Source organism: Lepisma saccharinum, chromosome 6 (assembly GCF_977018435.1).
Source record: "Lepisma saccharinum chromosome 6, izLepSacc3.1, whole genome shotgun sequence".
Classification (NCBI taxonomy): domain Eukaryota; kingdom Metazoa; phylum Arthropoda; class Insecta; order Zygentoma; family Lepismatidae; genus Lepisma; species Lepisma saccharinum.
In genome coordinates this window covers 71474638-71497070 of record NC_139234.1, presented here as the reverse complement: position 1 = coordinate 71497070, position 22433 = coordinate 71474638, and the positions used below count along the sequence as shown (strand labels likewise).

The 22433-nt window shown below is 38.7% G+C and overlaps 1 protein-coding gene across 1 annotated transcript in view; it reads right to left on the bottom strand.

The window, feature by feature from the left end:
* The window catches only part of LOC145988866 (AH receptor-interacting protein), a 30886-nt gene that overhangs the window by 5567 nt on the left and 2886 nt on the right, over positions 1-22433 (bottom strand). The window contains exons 2-5 of the mRNA XM_083124121.1: positions 20022-20201; positions 11751-11916; positions 9146-9332; positions 5120-5262 (exon numbers count right to left, since the gene is read on the bottom strand). Of these exons, the coding sequence (XP_082980247.1) occupies positions 5120-5262; positions 9146-9332; positions 11751-11916; positions 20022-20201 (676 nt within the window). The remainder of the gene's footprint in view (positions 1-5119; positions 5263-9145; positions 9333-11750; positions 11917-20021; positions 20202-22433) is intronic.

The following is a 22433-nucleotide window of genomic DNA, read 5'->3' as shown; positions in this document are numbered from 1 at the left end:
CATTTTTGGACCACTGCCTACAAGTACGAAGGGGAGATACAAGTACTGTTTAGTCATTCAAGATGAGTTCTCAAGGCACATTAGTTTGACACCACTTAGAACTACAACGGCGAGGACGATCTCGCAAGCATTCTTGAAGTACTGTTTTCAATCAGGATTTCCGAAATACGTTGTCAGTGACAACCAGAGTGTATTTCGAAGCAAACTGTATTCACAAACGTTGCGTTCTGTGAATTGCAAGCCTGTCTATATTACGCCATATAGACCGAAGGGAAACAAATCAGAAGCAGCTATTAAGATAATCAAGCAAGCACTTGGGAAGTTTTGCAAGGAACACTCGTCGTGGGCTGAAAATTTGGACGCGATAAGTTTTGCCATTAATAATGCAACAAATTCGATGACTGGATTGAAACGTCATTCTTGTTCTTTGGATTTTGATTTGTTCACACCGCATGACACTCGGAAAATGGAGCTTCAGAGGGAAGATGGAACCGGGGAGAACGTCACGGCGGAGAGACAGATGGATTACGTCATGCAGTTAAAGGAAAGAATGGGCGTGGCTTTCGAATTTGCAAGAGAAAAAGAAGAAAAGACGAGGCAAAAGGCGTCAAGGGCCTACAATAAGGGCAGAAGAAGGGTTAATCTTCGTGTCAGAGATCGAGTACTGCTTCAAGAGCATAAGATTTCGTCTGCTTTTAATAAGCAAACTGTGTGCTTTTTCCCGAAATTCAAAGGGATCTACAGAATTCTGAATTTCACTACTCCAAATAATGTTGTTTTGGAAAAGGAAGGTGAGGGGAAGAGAGTTCTAGCTAACGTTGACCAGCTGAAGGTTATTCCGAGAAGAAATTTGAGAAGTGTGAGGGAAAGCACTCGTCCCTAAATTCTACCCTGAGAATCCATCTCAAGGGGAGGGGGTAGAAGGGCTGTGAAAAATTATGGAAAGGAAGCCGAGTGACCGACTTCATATTTGTACAGTAGTAATTAAGTTCCTGATTTATTGTAGCTACACATTTGAGTCCTGGTAAATTTATTTCATGAGAATGTAAGATTTAATTACGGACTGTTGGATTTTGTTATGTAAATCTTTTACCGATAAAAGTAGATGAATATTCTGCACACGAGGACATGAGATTTTTATCGCTTAGAAAATGCTGAGGGAGGCAGTTCGATGCCCGAAGAAGGAAGGGAAAGTTTCCTTATAGATTAAAAAAATGGGAAAGCCATTTTAAATGTCGGGTCGTGTAATCGAACGATATAACTTTTTGAAAGCATTTGAAGCTGAAATTCGGCAGGAGTCGAACCGAGTACCGCAGAAGTCCCAGACGCAAGGACTAGGGACTAAGGAGCTGGAGGTTTCTTCGGATGGACCGAGGAGGAGGCTGAGTCGACCCTAGAGCGGGAGCCGGACATGTTCGTTGGAAGGTGGAGGAGCTGTCTGCACCTTCGAGCAGTCCTGATGACCAGATGACCGAGATGTCCAGGAGGTTCCAGGATTCCCGGAGGAAGAATCCGTGTGGAAATACGATATTTAGTGAAGTGAAATCGAGACTCTTCTGTTTCAGAGAGACGGTTGTGGTGTGTAGTGAAAATAACTTTTTCAGTGAACTTTTTCTTCTTTTCAGATACAGTGCTTAACTTTTCTCAGTGACTTTAAGACAATTCACACAGACTGAAATTTAAATTTCAGATTGAATTGTAACACTGGGGAGGGGGAATCTGTTACCCTGCCCCCGTGTCAGGGCAACAGTGTTTATTTTCCTTATTGAAATATTTATTAATATGTTAATTAATTAGGTAATTACGTGTATAAAAATATGTATATGTGATAAGTGTATCTCAATTTATTATGCATTTTAAGCTCGTATATATTCCATGTATAAAAACCATGTAGCTCTCTGTTCTTTCTTCGTGTTTCGAACGTTCAAAAGAAAGGCGGGCAGTTTAGCTGTTAAAGATTAAAAATTTTGAAAGAAGGGCGGTTGGCAACAGACGCCAACCAAACGTATATAAACTTCCAGATGAGAGTAGGGGAGGTCAGCTGTTTGAACTGAGACTTGGAAGGGAGAGGCTGTTTTTGCTTCGGTTAGCTAGGACCGGAGGACAGATCTCCCGAAACGGATGCTGTAAGATATTGGATAGCCGGGCAAGCTAGTGCCTTGGTGTCCAGTTTACAGGTAAAAAGGTAGTTTATACTGGATGTTATTTTGAAGTAATTACGGTGCGCCGGGCAGCCTAGTGCCTTGTCACCGTGGAGGTTGAGAAATGTACACGTCGGGCGGCCTCGCGCCTGTTAAGACGTTTTTTTTTTTTGGAGTAACGCGAGTCTACCTTGTGACAAGCGTACTCCACATGTAATTCATGAAATGTAAAGCATCCAGGTACAAACAATAGAGATTCCAACATCAAAATTAGAGTTTTGGCCCGATAAATAATTAGAGAAATGAACGTTAGCAAACGACATGTATATACTTTAAATTTTACGTAAATTAAACTATAGAAATTATCCAAAAATTTCCGTTTTTAATTTCACACATGCTGGACAAGGTAATTTATCCCCCTGATCATAAAGGTTTCGCAAAAGATTATCCGTTGTCTCTTGTAGTGAATTATATAATTATGTTGACTTGTAGCAACCCACGTGCATTGTCGTACAAAGAAAGATACCCCTAGACAAATCAGAGCCGAGTACGAATTGCACCGAACCTCGAGTGCGGAGGTAAAGTGTGGGGGGGCCAGGCGAGTAACATATTTATTTCTCAAGCGCTCGACTTTCAGGCGGTCAAAACCAATGCTCACAGGGTCCAAGAAAATATCAGATTTCTTTCTCCCCCTCTCCTCTTCGCATTCCTGCCTCAGCGACCAGCTGCGAATTTCGTCTTCAGAAACGAAAGACTTGAATCTCTGCCTTTCCAAAAACTCTGCTTGAAATTCCAAGCCGTACTCGCTCATTTCTCTCATAGAAGTGAATGTCTTGTTGTACAAATAATCCCTAAATACCGGATTGCAGTGCGATTTCACAAAGTCAATTCTCTCCTGTGCAGAAGCCGAATTCCTTATCCTACTAAAATGCCTGTCAACTTTGCGAACGTATTCCGCCAATCCCTCGTTAGCAAGTTGAAACCTCTGAGACAAAAATAACTCTGCTTCTCTCTGATAATCCAATCCGTGAAAAGCCTGCAAGAATTTATGCCTGAATTGTGAAAAATCACCGAACGGTTCCGTGAACAAAAACCACTCCCTCGCTTCATTTCTCAACGAAAGAGGAATAAACTGCTTCAGAAGATCATCTTCAGAAATTTTCAGCGTTCTCGCGTAATCTTGAATCCTATCCAGATACGAAAAAGCATCTTCCTTCCCTACATTTCCCTCAAATGTCGGAAGCGGTAAACGAATTTCCTCCATTGTCACTCTTGGAACGCACCTCTGTTCCTCAACAACAGAAAGTTCTGACGCGGTCGGGCTGGATCTGCTCGAGTTACCAAGCGACATTCTTGTAACTTCCCCTTTTCTGTTTCGCAAGATCATCGGTTCGATCCTCGTCCGTTTCTCTCCTTAACTTTCAAAGCAAAAATCTCGTTCAATATCCTGCGACAAGACCTCAAATAACTAAGTTCAATCCTGGACAGGCCCCCAAATAAATATGTTACTCGCCTGGCCCCCCCACACTTTACCTCCGCACTCGAGGTTCGGTGCAATTTGTACTCGGCTCTGATTTGTCTAGGGGTATCTTTCTTTGTACGACAATGCACGTGGGTTGCTACAAGTCAACATAATTATATAATTCACTACAAGAGACAACGGATAATCTTTTGCGAAACCTTTATGATCAGGGGGATAAATTACCTTGTCCAGCATGTGTGAAATTAAAAACGGAAATTTTTGGATAATTTCTATAGTTTAATTTACGTAAAATTTAAAGTATATACATGTCGTTTGCGAACGTTCATTTCTCTAATTATTTATCGGGCCAAAACTCTAATTTTGATGTTGGAATCTCTATTGTTTGTACCTGGATGCTTTACATTTCATGAATTACATGTGGAGTACGCTTGTCACAAGGTAGACTCTCGTTACTCCAAAAAAAAAAAAAAAACGTCTTAACAGGCGCGAGGCTGCCCGGCGCACCGTAATTACTTCAAAATAACATCCAGTACAAACTACCTTTTTACCTGTAAACTGGACACCAAGGCACTAGCTTGCCCGGCTATCCAATATCTTACAGCATCCGTTTCGGGAGATCTGTCCTCCGGTCCTAGCTAACCGAAGCAAAAACAGCCTCTCCCTTCCAAGTCTCAGTTCAAACAGCCGACCTCCCCTACTCTCATCTGGAAGTTTATATACGTTTGGTTGGCGTCTGTTGCCAACCGCCCTTCTTTCAAAATTTTTAATCTTTAACAGCTAAACTGCCCGCCTTTCTTTTGAACGTTCGAAACACGAAAAAAGAACAGAGAGCTACATGGTTTTTATACATGGAATATATACAAGCTTAAAATGCATAATAAATTGAGATACACTTATCACATATACATATTTTTATACACGTAATTACCTAATTAATTAACATATTAATAAATATTTCAATAAGGAAAATAAACACTGTTGCCCTGACACAGGGGCAGGGTAACAGGCATCATGATTTGGGCTCGGGCATAGGGACGTGCAGAGGTTCAAGTCTCATGGGGGAAGCGTAACAACTTTTCTCCTGAGATTTCGGCCCGTGTATGGGGCCGGTGGTCACCCACCATCCCAAGGAAATTGGGAGCTACGAATGAGTAGTGTAACCTGGTCAGAGAAACCTACAACAATGACAGGGAGTTTATTGTGCTGACCACAACTGGTTTAATGATCTCCCACATCGGCAGGTGAGAGAGAGGTTGGCAGTCAGCAGGCAGACCCTGGCCCTCATGGGCTGTTGCAACATGGGTTATTTTTACTGTATAACTATATATTTGAGAAAGAGCACTGACAAACCTCCACACACCCCCAAGAGTAATACTTTTATATAGACTTTTCATGAGACGTACAATCAATATTAAACTGAAATTAGTTCTTATTACTTCAGAATCAATTAAAAAAGACAAAAATTAACTGGTTACAATATTAAGCTTATACGCACCTGAATCGCTAACTAGTACCGTTGTACAATGTTCAATAACTTGGTAGTAATCCTTCTCCAAAAGCTTGCACTGAGAAAAATTTAACAACAGAGGGATTTTCATTTCATTCAACACATTCCACTCTTCGTCTCCAGGCTTCTCCCTTAAAAGGATACAAAGATGTAAAATTAGTTTTAGCCAATGACAACCAAGCTCTCGTGTAAGGACTGAACATTATATATTTCCTATCTGTTAATGCCTCTTATGTTCATCTTATATACATACACACATTTCTATAGCTAACTGGGGTAATAAATCCAATCATCCTCCCTGCTTCATTGGGAAAGTTACGTCAAATAGGCAACTGAAAAGAAAGTGATTCACCTACCCACAGAAAAGTTTAAAATTCTAAAATACCTTTCTGAAGTCAAATTCTTTATATATTCGACACTACCAGTTGAATTCCTAGAGTTGTCCACTATTTGAAGAAAGTGTAACAACCCAAATTGTTTTTAATTTTTAAAAAAGAATGTATCATTATTGAAAATGACTATAACTAGTGTGGGCCCATTTCAACAGCTCTGATCCCACTTCAAGTATTCTAACTCCAATTAGCCCATCCTTGTATAAAGTAGACTTACTTACTTCTTAGATTGCGCATGTTACACTGGATTTGATCTTGATAGTTCACTATAATTACATGGGGCAGGGAGGGGGCAAAATATATCACTACGGCACAGACTCACTTTGCATGGATGTACCGCAGAGTTTGTCCAATCATCTACTTCATCAGTTCATCCACGTCACAGTGATCAACACAAGGGACAGGAAAGCAACCTATGATTACCAACTGTGGTGTTTGCTTATAGCAATTATCATTTTAAAAGCTCCACCACATTCTCCTCATTGAATTCACGAGGAGTTTTGCATCAGAGTGTACTAGACACACTGGGGTCCCGATGTTGGATAGGTAAAATTGGCAACGGCGCTTCCCCTAGTGGGAAAATATTGTAACTCTACGGAGGACTCCACAGCTGCTGGCGAGGTTTTCTTCCGAGAGCCAAGCAGTGGCAATTGTGGCATACATACGAAAGGAGCTCTCTCTCTCTCTCTCTCTCCTTGATGGCACACCGGCAAAGGTGATCAGACCCTGGTCTACACATGGATTTGACCGTGCCGTTTTGACTGCTGGTTTCAACATGAAATAATTAAGTATACTTATATAATTAATTTTGGTTTGTGTTAGTGACCGGTCTGTTTCAGTTTACTATGATTTTTTTGTAATAGTTGGAATTATTCATTTTTGTGCATCGTGACTTAATTCATATATTCCATGCAACCATAGTACGGTTGTCTGCGAAACGTCGTCTGCAAGGAGTTTTACGACTATTATACTTACTCACGTAAGTTTTTTATACTGTGAATATATTTAGTGAGTAAATGCACAAATTTTCAAAATATTCAATAGTTGGATTCTAGAATATGTACGACATAAGAGCAAAAGGTTTTCCGATCACCTAAACCCGTGCCATGCCAGAAATCTATTTATATTCATATTGTGTTTTAAGTGTACGTATGGTAAATGAATTACACTGGGGAACAGTGAAATTGCGGCACAATGTTTGAGAGCTAATTTAGGGCGATTTCATGCTGCTGAATGATGATATAATAATATATTTCCTGAATTGGCTCTAATTTATGAAATAAATGCAACTAAACCAAAATGGCGGAAACATAAGACATACATATAAATGAACTTCCAACAATAATTTAATATTTCTTTTTGCGATTACAATCATTATTATAAAAATAAATTTATATAGGCCTATGATCATAATAATTAAGGAAATATGTACACAATGAAGTAACAAACTATATGAAACGTTTTCTATACGATTTCCTGCTGTATTGCTTTTAAGGACAATCCCTCTGTAAGCTCCAACAGTAGGCTAGTCGGCCATCATGTGGCGATCCCACTGTCCCTGGTACCTTGAGTTGCTGCTTTAAGTCCACTTTATGCACAGTAAGGCTAATCGGGACTGGACCTACAGTTTAAAGTGGGATCCGAACCACTTGTGCCTCCACCGGGTATCGAACCCAGGACCCCTTGATTACAAGGCCGTCCCTGGTACCTTTCTTCCATTATCCTTATATCCTAATGGAACCTTTCTCCCTGTTCTTCACTAAAATCACAAAGGTTTTCGGGGAATCTGTCAATGTGGCTATGTAGAAAATGTATCTTCACACTCATATTAGCTCCCAATTTCTCAAAATTTTTCAACATATTTCCAACTATATCGCGGTGGTTTTCTGCTCTGTGATTCCCCAATTGCCTAGCAATGCTTCATAAGTTGCCTAGCAACAATTTACAAATAAATTAATAAGTTTCTTAATGGGAATTTCAGCCCATCATCAAATTTTGATATTACCGAGAAAAGCGTGGAGTAATTTTACCTCCTACATTTTCCATGGTGTGTTTATTTTTATAACTGGAGTCAATTCAACTGAACCAATCATACAATTGGCAATCACAGCTGTTTTGTGTGCTGAAACTGTTATTAAACTTTATGCCACAAAATAAAATCCTTTTTTTGTTCCCCAGTGTTATTTATACCCATGTGTGTTTTTACTATTTACTGCATACAGCTATATTTGTGAAGACGTCTCCGTCAGTTATTGGGGAAAGTTAAGAATTGTACGGGGATTAGACTGTTATAATAAATTGCCACAAAATTGAAGTTCCGACATTTTCTAAATGTTCTTATTTGTTGATCAATCATTCCATCTATCTATTGTTTTTTGACATATACTTTGCTGAAGCAATAATGAGGGAAAGGAGCTATGTTACGTACTTGATTAAGATAAAATTGTAACTATAAAGCATCTTGTTTTTGCATGTTGGATCGGATCTGTTTTTGTGGCTAGACAATCACGATTACGGAAACCGATAGGTAATCGTGAATGCAAAAGAAAAGGGAAGGATACTGTATGCTTGGGATCGGGTACTCGAGATCCACGATATTTTGTGAGTCAGCATAAGGGGGCCAAAACTTGATATCTCTGTGATTATAAATGAATATTATATTTTGGGTGAATGATCATTTTGCCACAGAGATTTTGAATGGTGGTTTCGAGTAAAAAGGAAAAAGAGTTGCTGGTTTGTGTATTTTCTTGCAGGTCTAGCATTAAGACATTTAACTTTTTCTTCTTTTTGCTCTAAATTTGGTCAATGCTGATGTGAGGTGGTCGTGGGCTTAGTGGTTAAAGAAAACTTTTTTTTTTTTTTGCTTCCAAAATTTTACCACTTTGTTTTGAATGCCGCAACCACGTCACACGACATAGAAAGATGAGGATTTTGTTCAACCTCCACTGTCACCCCTCTACGGATTTTTGAGTCTCCTTGAAGAAAGATTGATTTAAAATTACTGGGTGCGTTGGCACAAATGGCCATTTTGTGCCCTTCATTGTACACAGGGAAACATTCCCAAGATGAAGACAATACATTAAATATGTAAGACTACACTAAAAATTTTCTCACAGACAGTAGAAGAAACCAGTTCTTCTCAAAAAGCTAAAACATTGTTGGCATCTCCCAACAGGATGATAAACAGCTGGGAAGATTAAAAGCCTGCCTGAGGAAAGCAAAATCGGCACATTCAATAACAATATGCCCAACACTTAAAATGACATTGCAAACACGATACATTGGAGGGTCCAGCCATTGCAGCAAGTGACTATGTGTAAGATGGCTTTGTTCAATTTGAAGCCGAGTTAAGATTACTTCTTCCCGGCAGGAGGGACAGGACGAGGAATGCCAAGTGCCAGTGGTAGGTTTGATGGTGCAAAACTTGTTCCCCCTTACCTCAGCCCACCACATCTCGAGGAGGAAATCATTCTGTAGGTCCGTAGATGGCAGAAGGTCGGCAGCACCGGCTGCTTCTTTCCCCTTTATGCCCACATGGCTAAGAATCCAACAGAAGTGAATTTCAGCTCTGGTAGACAAGGACAAAGAAGAAAAACAACTTGCAAGAGAAAGGATTGATTACCTGAGCATTAGCTGCTCCAGGTACCCCAATGCTTCAGCATATTTTGCAGCTGCTTGACTGTAGTCGCTTCCCTTGTAGAGCTGGTTGCCTTCCTCACGTAGCTTTGGCACTTGGCTTAGTTTTTCGTTCTCGTCCATCTGCCATGATTCCTTCTTGTACTCATCTGGAGCCTCGACCTTCAGCAATTCTGAGAAATAAACACAGAAAAATATTTTGTGTATAAATTTCATAGCATTATCAATTTTTGTACTATGGTATCAGGGTTGCTCCCCTCCAAATTAGGCTTTCAAATAATTATTTCATTTATTAACTCATGCTATATATAAATCATTGTTATTATTATGTGCTGGTGAAATTATTCATGTTGTTAGTGAACCATATCAGGAAACTAGAAAAGATCTTTGAAGATTTTGCTACAACATTACAAATATTTTACCCAATATAAAAGTTTTGAAATAACTATCCAGGGGTTTACTTTAACCCTTAAAGAACAGACCATGACACAGGTGTCACAGCATGTACTTCCCTTAAGGATGGCTTGTGACACCGGTGTCACAAGCAGATTTTTCTCATAATTTGTTACTTTTTTAACATACTGTAATGTGGATAATGATCGGAGATACATGTTTTGAGTTCTGCACAAGTCTAGAGGTATGTAATTAACAATTAGTAAAGTTTAATTTCATTGTTACTATTTGGGGGGGGGGGCGATGTCCGAAAAATTGTGATTTTTTCTTGCGATTTATTTTCATTGGTTTCAAAAACATCGCTTCTTTCTCAATTTTGGTGTTTCAAAACACAATTTTGGCAATACACGTACGATCTTCCAACATTCCTGGTGCCAAAAGCACGGGTGGGGGCATAGCCAGCATGGAAGTCCAACGAATTTCAAATTTTGTATAATAAAATAGTTACTTTCTCTTTTTTCTTCTTCTTCTTCTAACTGATTATGGGGAAAAAAATTATTTCCATCAGGACTATAACCCAAAGTATACTGAATGAAACAAGGTATCATTTGTACCACTAACATTTCTAGTTGAGGAAATATAAAATTTCATTTTGTAGCATGCAGAATTTCAAATTTCCTGCTGAAAACACGCTTGGCGTAAGTGTATTGAAAACAAAAATTTTCTCCAAAAGTATTAGCAATAACTCCGTAAATTTTTCCACATCAATGGCAAATATACCAGGCATTATGCAGGTACCTTTTGGAGAATCACGTCCCATCATAGCCTGCATGGGGGTCCAATGAATTTGAAATTGTGTAAAAAAAAATAGATACTTTCCCTTTTTTTCTTCTTTTAACTGATTACAGAATTTTTTTCCCTATCAGGATTATAGCTCAAAGTATACTGAACAAAACGTGGTATCATTTGTACCTCTTAACATTCTTAGTCCTGGAAATATAAAATTTCATTTAGAAGCATGCAGAATTTCAAATTTCCCGCCTAAAACACGTTCGGCGTTAGTGCAAATACCTGGAAAATCAGCCTCGGCATCTAAGGGTTAATTGTGGGTGGTGGCTGTGATAATTGGTATGTTGGAAACACACAGAGGACCATACAGAAAACATTTAAAGATCATCTTGACGATTTCAAACAAAGAAAAATGCATACAAGAGTAAGTCAACATGCCATTAAAAAGTCACCTGGTTAAAAGAATCAGAATACTGTAAACTGAACAAAAAGACACAAAGGACAAAGTAACTGAAGCTCGATTCATCGTGTCATATAGAGGACATTTCACAAATATTAACAGTGCTGAAATAAAGGATAACTGAATGAATGTGTCGAGAGTCTATATACAATAGGGTTTAACTGACTTGGGTATCTAATTTAATTAGAATTGACTGTAACCTTTCAATAGACTACTATCATAATAATATATAACAGGGAAGAAGGATAAAGGAGCAATTTAAATTTAACCATTTCAAGTTATTTGGATATCACATTCATCAAATTATGATTTCTTACAAATTGTTATGTTTCAAAATCAAGGGGTGTAAGGCAACTTCTCCTCCATGTAGTACACTCTGGGCTGCATTTTTCAGGTTAACAAGGCTCCAGCACCTGGACTTACAGTCAGTATAACTGTCTGTGGCAGTTTGTTTTGTATTTGTATTGTCTATATATGTTTGTGATTGATTGATTGATTTGGTGTTTTACGTCCACTTTATGCACAGTAAGGCTAATCGGGACTGGACCTACAGTTTAAACTGGGATACGAACCACTATGTGCCTCCACCAGGTATCAAACCCGGGACCCCTTCATTACAAGGCGACCACTGCGTTATCGGAGAGGCCCTATATAAGTTTGTGATTGTCCATTCATCCATCTGATCTTATCGTCGCAACTAGCCAAAAGTGGCAGAAAAGCAATATAAAATAAATTAAATCAAATCCAATCAAACCAAGTTTAAAATTAGGTATTACTTTTGACAAAGACACACATTTGTGAAGAACATTGAAGAAATTTAAAAATTCAACCATAAAAAGTACATGCTTCCATTAATATTTAATGTGAAAGAAGTTCAAAAACATTTTATATAAGAAAGAGTAATGAACAATGCTAATTCACCCTCTGGAAGAAATTACCCTTTACTAACCTATAGTAAACTCTAGATCACATGGCTCCTTGACAAGCTCATCCAGTACTTTGTATCCGAGTCCTTCGTTTTGAAGAGAGACTCCGCAGCAGTGGTGCCTCCGCTCCTCTTTGGGCTTACCAGCCTCTCGTAAAGTCCGGGACACAAATGGATACGAGGTAACAAGCTAAAATGTTACACAAAAAGACTAATGAAATCTTCACAGGCAGAATATTCATACAACAAAAGAAACAGTTAGTGAACAAATTGTTTCCTCGTTGCAAGGACTGCATGAAAATGTACCAGCTCAGTAACTGAGCAGAGTAAGTTGTTGACTTTCAATGTCACCACTGAAGTACTCAGGTCCGAGTCCCAGCTTGGGCATTGGTGTTCTTTGCGAGTATCCTTTCATGAATTTCATCTAATTACCAGTCATCCTCATTGTTGGTCAAAGGTGGCATAAAGTGACATAACAAATATACAAGAGTGAAAAAGCAGTCCCAAACGGCCTGCTGTGCAATGAATTCGTAAATACAATGTCTAATACCTGGGAAGCTTCGAGAGGAGCCCTCAAATCATGTGAACATGTCCCAGCCACCTTATAATATTTGAAAGGTAACAGATCTCTAACACTGATACACAATAGCTATTAGGCACATGGCATGCCAGAAATCCAGATTCAAGTCATGGTCAAGCATGCTTAAAATTTATGTGCACTAGTTACAATGCTACATGGGATGAGACATGATGGGATTCTGTTATGTACACTCGTAGACTATCTTTACAGGTAGTATTCAAAAATATAAAGAAAACTATGAGAGAAACTTGAAAACCTCGGCTGTGCCATGCATTGTATAGACTTCACTGATACTAGTATGTGAAAAACTCCACGATGAAGAGTGAGAAAATACACATACATTCTATTGGTTGATTGATTGAGTTGGTGTTTTAAGTCCACTTTATGCACAGTAAGGCTAATTGGGACTGGACCTACAGTTTAAAGTGGGATCCGAACCACAGGGTGTCCAAAAATAAGTAGCTATTTTCCTTTTTCAGCCAACTTAGGATTTGCATTCTTTATTTTTGCTGGGTGATTACCATTCACAATGTTAACCATTACTGAACTTGTTGCCATTGTAACATGGCAACTAAAGGGTGTTCCTTAAAGTAAGCTGCGACCCTTTCAGCAGAAATTTCGGAAGACTGGACCTACAAATAAATCCACATCGAGACTGTTTAATAAGTTCCAACAAACAGCTACAGTTACAGACGAGTCTCGACTAGGTCAGCCTGCCACAAGTGAGGCTGATGTTGAAGCCATATGTGAGTCAATTGAACGGAGTCTTAAATATGTACTTCCTGTTGCACGTGGATAGGGCATTCCCAAATCAACAGTGTTTGAAATGCTGCAATTCACCTTGAAAAAGAGTGCATAACCACTCTGCCACAGGGGCCAGCTTGGATTTATTATTTAATGAGCAAAGTGCTATTTAGAGATTAAGTGATATTCTGTGCAAGTGTATGTAAAACTTATTCAACAGTCTCTATGTGGATTTTTTGTAGGTCCAATATTCCAAAATTTTTGCTGAAACCATCGTCGCAGCTCATCATATGGAACACCCTGTAGATGCCATTTTACAACGGCAACACATTCAGCAATGGTCAACATTGGGCCTAATAATCACCCTGCAAAAAAAAAAAAAAAAAATGAAAGTCCTAAGTTGGATGAAACACGAAAATAGTTAGATTTTCTGGACACCCTGTAGTTTCTTTTAAGTCCAACTAATGCTCAGGTAGGCTAATTGAACCAATACACCTGAAGTTCGAAGTGGGATCCAAACCACTGTGCAATGTGCCTCCACAAAGCAATACTATCACACCACTGGGAAGCCTGAATAGTGAGTTTTTCCTGTCCGCAAAACAAATGAAGGTTAGCTCTCATGGCAAATGCTGAATTCTTATGGTGAACAGCACATCGTTCAGACTTTGAGACTACATAGGATTGATGATTATCCAATTATAGTGTATGAAAGTTATTTTACTATTGTTCATTGCACTAGATCTAGATAAAGCAAGTCTAGGTATAACTATGTTAGTTTGTAATGAAATTCTGGAAACAACTTTGAAAGTAGTCATCAAAATACTTAGAAGTTGTCCATTAATTCATTAGCATTTTGATTAAATTCATCCTTTGCATTGCTAAAATAATGTTAATGAACATGGTAATGGACAATTTATCTGGTAATATACATGACCATCTAGACTAAAAACTGTTTGAACACTCCTATGACTTTATGTACAATATAAGTGGAACATGACGAAGATTTGGCATGCACTACATAAAATTTTCAGCAACAAATGAAGGCTCAACCAGGATTTCAACCCAGGTGTTTGGCATACTGCGCCATTGGTCCAACACTGAGCTCCCAAACTGGCCTCGCTTCGACTGATTTTTTCATGTTGCTATTTTACCTGTGTGGAATCGTGTAGATAGAGATGTAAATTTACCTATGTTGGGAGGAACCAGGCAACGTCAATGTCTACAGTGTTTCAAAGGTAACAGATCCCGTTCCGGTAGCACCAGCAGAAACGATTCCATACAGGTAAAACAGCGACAGCAAAAAATCAGGTGAAACCAGACCAGCTTGGTAGCTCAGTGGTAGAGCAATGGCATGGTATGCCAGAGACCTGGGTTCAAATCCTGGTTGAGCCTGCACTTTTCACTGAAAATTCTACATAATTGGAACAATTCTTCCATAAGTATCCTTTGTGTACAGGGAAGTCACAATTGAGAAAACTGAATAACAGTAATTATTATTATTATTATTATCAGTTTAGGATAATTATTATTTAAACTCCAATCTTTAGCCCAAGAAAACAAAAGTGACATGATTCACGCTGATAATGCATCACTCAACAAAAACCTATTTGAAAGGGCTTGGTCCTCAGAGATTAGTTTAGTTTAAAAATAAACTTGTTTTTGTAAATTATTATTATTAGGGAGACACTTCCACTTAATCCAACACATGAGTAATTGTCCAGCACAACTGTTTCTTATTTATCTCTCACAATTCATGCAATTAATAAACTGATACGGATAGTTATTCTACTGTTCTTTACACACCTCATGTGTGAAAACTTCTTGAAATTAGGAAAAATTTCAGACATGAAGGTTATGCTCTCCGACTTATGAAAATATCACTTTTGGAATTTTGAAAACTCACAAAACGATTTATTCCTTGGATTGGGTGACAGAATATGAAAATATGAAGTTCTGACTTTGTTCCTACATTTTACACTCATTTTTTTTATCTAATGCCTTATTTTATTTTGCTTGAGTTTTTGTGCTGGAATCCCAAGAAACTAAAAGTCATTTCTAGCCTATACATATTTTCAGAAGATGGGGAGGGGCTCAACTAACCAGTTCAACCCCTCACCCACTCGTTACCCATGCTGTGTAGTACTTCATCAGGGTGGCTACAAACAAGCAGAAATAAAATTCCCTGACTTTTCCAGGACAAAATTTACATTTTTCCCTGACAAACTAAACTAAATCGATGTTTTTGCAAATGGAAATAATAAACTCATACAGATCCACGTATGGTTTTGTTAAGTACCAATATTATCTTCTATGAAATTGACTTAATTTCTCTATTCTCTATGATTTGAATTCAAACTGCAAAATAGTGAATTAGGAAAATTATTACAATTCACAAGCTAGGGAAGGATTACGGAATTTTATCATACACAGTAAGTTTAAAATAAAATACTTGATTATTTTTAAAGTTACGAATAAATTAGATAAGAGTGAAGAGTGATTGATTAAGAAATACAATTTGTAATTTATCAGTCTCCTTATACATTCTCGGGATTATATGTTGATATTTCCACTGAGGTTTGGAACCCTCTGCTTGCAAGAACCATGAGTGCGGACTCATTTTTCAATGCATAAAGCTACTTCTCTCTTCTCTGTAAAGCAAACAACTCTTGCATATAAGTGAAACAATTGAATTGTACAAAAGAAAGTGTCATATTTCCTTACATTATCAATGGGATTTCTGCTTCAGTAAGGTATATCCAAGTGAAGTACTGTGAAACTGACAACATGCAGTTATACCGTTATTGAGGACTAAAATGGTATGTAGATATTAGAAATTTAACACAAGCAATTTATAGAATTGCATTATAAAGGTACCTGATTTAGCTTTAGGTTAGAACCAAACATTAAAACAGGAACACTCTGTTAATAACAGTTTCTGAAAGTTCACATACGAGGGGCATCCTGAAAAAAGGTCCAATGGTGCCTATACACACCACTACTGGTCAGAGAGCGACACACACACATATGCAGGCAGGAAGAAGTGGCATGTAGCTATATGCAGGCAGGAAGAAGTGGCATGTAGCTGTAATCTGGTACAGTTGCAATGCAGCCGTTTTAAGACAAGTTAAAGATTGCAGCTCTCATACAGTCTCCCACCGACTGCGATGTAGCCTACATTGCATGCCCAGAATTTGGCACAGAGCCACCAGCAATCGTATGAGGTGTGCAGACCAGACATCGTGAGTGATAGTATGGTCAGACGATGGTGCAGACAATTCACGGAAGGCCAATTGAATGTCCACAACCCCATACCGCTGAGTACACTCGGGCCCTTTGCATCACTTCAGGTGAGAGATCTTGGACCACTCCCTGTACGTACATCCCTGGCCTTGAATGTACCGACTTTCATCTCTTTGTTTAACTGAAGAGGTTTCTGGCAGGGCAAGAATTTGACAGCTACACTGCGGTAGAGATAGTTCCAGTCTTTGCTGTCAGACACATATACCTGTGCATACAAAATTTAGTGCCATGCTAAGACAAATGCCAGAACAATGGTGGTGATTATGCCAAAAATTGCGTTACTAATGCAATAAGTTACAACTGATATTCTTGTTTTATTTATGCCTAATTGGTAGGGACCTTAATATTTTTTTATTTTTTTCAAATTGGTGTATTTTCTTATTTTTTATTTTTTTCTATACGGTGTTATTTTTCCCAAAATTCACATTTTCATTTTAGCGCATTTTCTGGCAAATATCTGAAATTATACCTTCATGGTGTTTTTAAACTACTGTTTCAAATTATAAGTCACATGGCCTATGCCTCTTCGTGAGAGTTTGATATCTTGAAAGTTATTTTCCATTCCCCTTTTTTAATTTTAAGGTAAGGATTTTAGATAATGGAATTTTCCCCGTATATACTGAAGGGTGCATAATGACCATAAGTGGCAATGCACCCAAAAAATTAAAATCAATCAATCTCACGTGACATATACCGATATATTATGGCACCAAAAATTGGCATTATCTTTTTTTGACTTGTTAGTGTTACATTTCCCAAAATTCGCGTTTTTGTTTTAGAACATTTTTCTGCCAAATATACCGAAATGTAATACTCCATTGTGCTTTTAAACTATTATTTTAAATTGGTGGTCACATGGTCTACGTATTTTCGTGAAAGTTTGATATGTTGGAACAGATTTTTGAGGAAGTAAAAGTAAAGTGCTCCCCTGCACTTTTCCATGAAGGTGTATAGTAGGGGTGTAGAGTTAGGGCCCCACACTTTCTTGATCACGACTGAAGGTAGGGGTGATGTGATCAGCACCATGCTCCTGGCTACCTTTATCCCTCAAAGTTTCCTAGAGGTACCAGCTTCATATGATGCTGGGTGGGCGCGGGAGAAGTTTGAATAGGTGGAAAACATCCCGGTTCTCCCCCGCAGGGGATCGACTCCAGGTCTCTCGCATAGTAGTCAGATGCCCTAACGACTGAGCTCCATTATTACTCGCTCGACAAATGCTGATGGTGCACATTTAGCTTGGTAATTCAAAACATATCTCGTGCGGCAAATACTGAAGATTCTGCTCCCGTGTGACGGTAGATACGCACTTGATCTCCTGTTAGAACCCTGCCACTTTTACATGATTTAATGTGGTTGTCGGAATTATTCCATGTACGTATAACTCTATAGTTTACTCTTGAATAAAATGTTGGAAAACTTGCATGATTTATGTACACAAACATGTCCTAGAAAAGACAAGCATGTTGGATTTCATTGTTTTAGGACATTTCTTTAAAAAAATCGCTAAAAACGCCAACAATTCGCATTTTATGCCAAATACGCATTATTTCGATATTTCTAATGGGCGAAAAATGTGTCCAGACATCACTGCACATTCCTAAACAAAACTTCACAGCAATTACCATTTTTCACGGTTTTGGCATTTGCAAAAAATCAATGTCCCTACTAACAGACAGGACAGAGAGTGGCTTTAATTTCATTGCAGTAAATTTGAGGTTGGGAGCATGCACTTGCCAATTTTTGTAATGTTCACCAATGCAGATTTATGTTTCACTTTTTCGTGATAGTATTCAAAATATATCCCGTTTGGTTGGATTCTTCTTGATATCTAAGAATAGTGCAATGTCATTGTAAACGTATGTTAACTTGTGCGAAACCAGTAATACGTCAGGATGATGAAAGAAGACCTTCGTAAGCACTGCTACATGAAAGAAGGTGAAGTGAGCCAGAAGAGTAATAAATTCCAGCAGCATATTTGCAGTCTAAAGCTCTTCTTGTTTATGCATTCGATTTTTGTTGGATGTTGCAGTCAATGCAATTTCTGTCGCATGTTGTATCAGATACTTTGTCGGGTGGCGATATTCGACAAAAACCGTATGTATCAATGGAACCTATTTGTTTCAATTTTCCTTCAGTTTGCCCAAGAAAATGCCTTACTACGACGTCCGACAACTATCGGATGGCGCCACCATCTCTTATCCCCTCCATCTGTTGACAAGTTCCCTTACTACTCCTATACGGACAAGAAAAAAATGATAATTCAATGCATTTTCCATGTAACATTTAGAGGCTTAACCTTTACTCCCCCGATGATACCATATGGTATCATCAGAGTACGGTCGTACTGGCCCAATGATACCATATGGTATCATGGTGCTGATTACGAAATAAATATGCTTTTCGGAACTTCATGCTCTTATGTTTGGGTGGAAACTCTGACACAGGTCTGGAGCAAGCCTGGGAAATTCATACTGATGACCAACCTCCCCCCTCTCCCCGCAACATATTCAAGCCTCATTTCCGAACAGAGTTTCACATTTTGACTCATTATTCAACTTTTATGGCACCCAGGAACATGAAATGTTTCAATCTTTTTGGAAACGTCCATTCTTTGAAGGGAATACTAAGGTTTGCACCTTCTGCCCCAAATAGCAGAAGAAGGGGCAAACTCCAGATTTTTATAGTTTTTTCATTGAATTTCGGGGGTCGCGCCCCCCAAACCCCCTTCCTTGGTTCGGCGTTCTGAATTGTACACTGTTGCATGCTCTGATGTTTTAGCTGCAAAACAAAAGTTATCCGAAGTAGATTGCTCCCATAGTGCCCGAGTTATAACAATTTTCTGAGTAATATGCAAATTACCTATTTTTTAGTAAAAAAACAGTTTCACATTTTATTCAACTTTTATTGCACCCAAGAACATGAAACATGTTTCATTCTCTCTGGAAACGTCCATTCTTTGAAGAGAATACTAAGGTTTGCGCCTTCTCTCCAAAATAGTGGGAGAAGAAGGGGCAAACTCCAGATTTTTATAGTTTTTCATTGAATTTCGGGGGTCGCGCCCCCCAAACCCCCTTCCTCGGTTCGGCGTTCTGGATTGTACACGGTTGCATGCTCTGATGTTTTAGCTGCAAAACAAAAGTTATCCGAAGTAGATTGCTCCCATAGTGCCCGAGTTATAACAATTTTCCTTAAAAGAGTGTTCGAATTTAAAATTCCCGCCGAGAAGCCCGGGCGAGAGAAATCTCTCTCTCTCTCTCTCTCTCTCTCTCTCTCTCTCTCTCTCTCTCTCTCTCTCTATATATATATATATATATATATATATATATATATATCCTCCTGCCATCACTGGTTTCTGGCGCCATGGTGTGCATAAAAGGGGCCTAACAGTTGAGGCTAAAACTTACGAACGAGATTTCCTGTTCCCGTGCAGAGTTCCATAACGATTTTAAAAAAAAAAATCCCTGACATTTCCCTGACTTTTTTTCACACCTCAAATTCCCTGACTTTTCCCGGTTTTCCAGGTCTGTCGCCACCCTGTTCATATATTATTTTGCAATCCTACAGATGGCTAAAAAAAAAAATAGTTGGTCTTACAGAAAGTCTTAACTGGAAAACAGTAAGGAACAAACAATACAAACACCAATGATAGCAAGAAAGCATACTTCACTTACACTTTTGTCAACAGTAAACTCTGCCACCTCATTGAGACCCATTGTTTGGATGATTGCCTCCCAAACCTCCAACTTAAACTTCTTCCCAAGAACCAACTCCATGGGCTTCCCCATTTCTTTGCTGTCGTCCACTAGTGTACGGCTCTTGTTGCATTTTCTCGTTTGAAAGTGGAACAACACCTGTGAAAATAAAATTAAAATGTGCTAGTAAGGAAGAAGTTGAAGCTGTATTTACATACCTCTGTCCATTCATGTAAATTGTTTTTTGATTTATTTTACCTCGCTTGTCTGGTGCTTTTGGCTAATCGTGAAGATGTGGATAAGTGATCATACAATGACATTTATGAAGGGACACTCACAAACACCCATGCCCACCCTGGGATTTGACACCGGGTCCCCTGGTATCCTAGCATGCTGTGCTAACTACTCCACCATGGACGCCAGCTGTCCATTTGTGTAGATTGATTGATTTTTGTTATTTAGTGTTCCTTCTCTGCCACTTTTTGGCTAATTGCAATGACAAGGATGAATGATACGATGAAATTGATGAAAAGGCACTCACAAAAATGTCCAGGCCAGGATTCGAACCCAGGATTCTTGCCTTCGTAAAACACTACTAACCAGCGGCTGCTCTAAGGGGAGAGACGCTGTGCCATGGCTCTACCCTCAGAAAAAGAAAAAGCACTTTTCGCCAAAATATAGTTAAATTAATACATTTACGAACAGGGGGATTTGAGTTCGAGCTTACGGCCACCTCAATTCCTGCTGTTCTCTCACTTGCTCTGGGCCAGCATAGTGTGACCCTTGCACAAAGGCATCAAAAAGTCTCCGCAGGAAACGAGGAAGGAAGTGGTAGCCATAAGACAACGTTTAGTTTATGTTTTATAATAAAATAAATTTCTGCCTTGGTCAGCATATTGAGTTTTTCATATCATGGAAACAAGGCTTAATGGTGTTATAAGACAACCAGCCATGCCCATTTTCGACTGGTATGACGCGAGAGCTTTTGCATTGTGTTCACATAGTTGCAAACTTCATAGAGAAGTGACTGATCCTGACTGATTTGTAATACTTGTTGGAGAAGTAATTCACGAGAAAGATACTTTCCTGCCTACTTGGGAAGAACGAACGTAATATCTTACCAAATTTATATAACCATTTAGATAGATGTGTCTAAAGAGCCATCCAGACCTTTTTTGTTATCGATTTCTTCCTTAAGAAAAGACATATCCCTTGCTCTCATGCACACAGACACTCACGTGTTGCAACTGACATTGACAATATTGAAGAAATTTTCTGTACAAAATAATTGTCTAAATATCAAAGGGAATTCGCATCACCAGGGGATTTTTTACTTTAATATTTGTAAAAATCACACGGAAAATCTATCAGAATTTCCCTTGGAAATATAATTCAATTTCTTGCAAGGAATTTTAAAAATTGTAGATCCACAGTTCATTTAGCAGATAATCATATTTTACTTGTTAGTAACACCAATTGTTGACGTACCGTCTGCCGTGCTGGGGTTGCAAATTATAAACAAAGCAAGGCGAGAACACTGTGTTAGACTCGGCGTCTCTAATTGTTCAGTGTTTTTCTTTTTAGTGAAGTGAAAGTGTCTGACATTGTGTGAAAGGAAGGATAGTGAGTGAAGATGAGTCAGATTAGAGCATTATTGCATACACCATTTTCCAAGGTACTAATACGATATTAAATTAAAAGTTAAACAACTTGGCCGTCCCACGCCAGATTTAAACGTAAATTCTGTTTTAAAAAAAGTGGTAAAGGTGACAGGTGTCGAAATTTTAATAGTCGCATTTATTTCCTAGAAACTCTGGCCGAATTCCATGCACAGCATGCTACGATGCCAGGGATCACGGGTTCGAATCCCGACCTGGGCATGGGTGTTCTTTGTGAGTGTTCACTTATCCTTATCTTCGCAATTGGTCAAAAGTAGTACAAATGGAAGTAAAGTAAACCAATCTTAGGAACTCTGAATTTTTATCTGCAATTTTAGTAAACAAAGTTTCATTAAAATTACCTCTTTCATTAGATTTCTATGACATATGGTAGGGAAAATTTTTCTATTTCTTGATAACGTTGGCACTACCCATCATACTAGCTGCCAGCTGCCACTGCTACTAACCACTCTGCCGAACTTAAATACTATCACTTGTTGGAGTTGTGAGATATTCATTATCACAATTTCTGTGTCAATGTGAGTACAAAAACTGACAGCAGCCTACATCATAGGGGTAAAACTGTTGTAGCGGGATGTTCTCCTGTGTTGCTGCTAGCAGGGGAGCTGTGTAGTGATTCTTCACCACCCGGACCAGCCGAACATGGGGATGTGGTCCCAGTTTTACCCTTTATTGGGCACACCTCTGGGAAATTAAGTAGAATTCTCGCAAG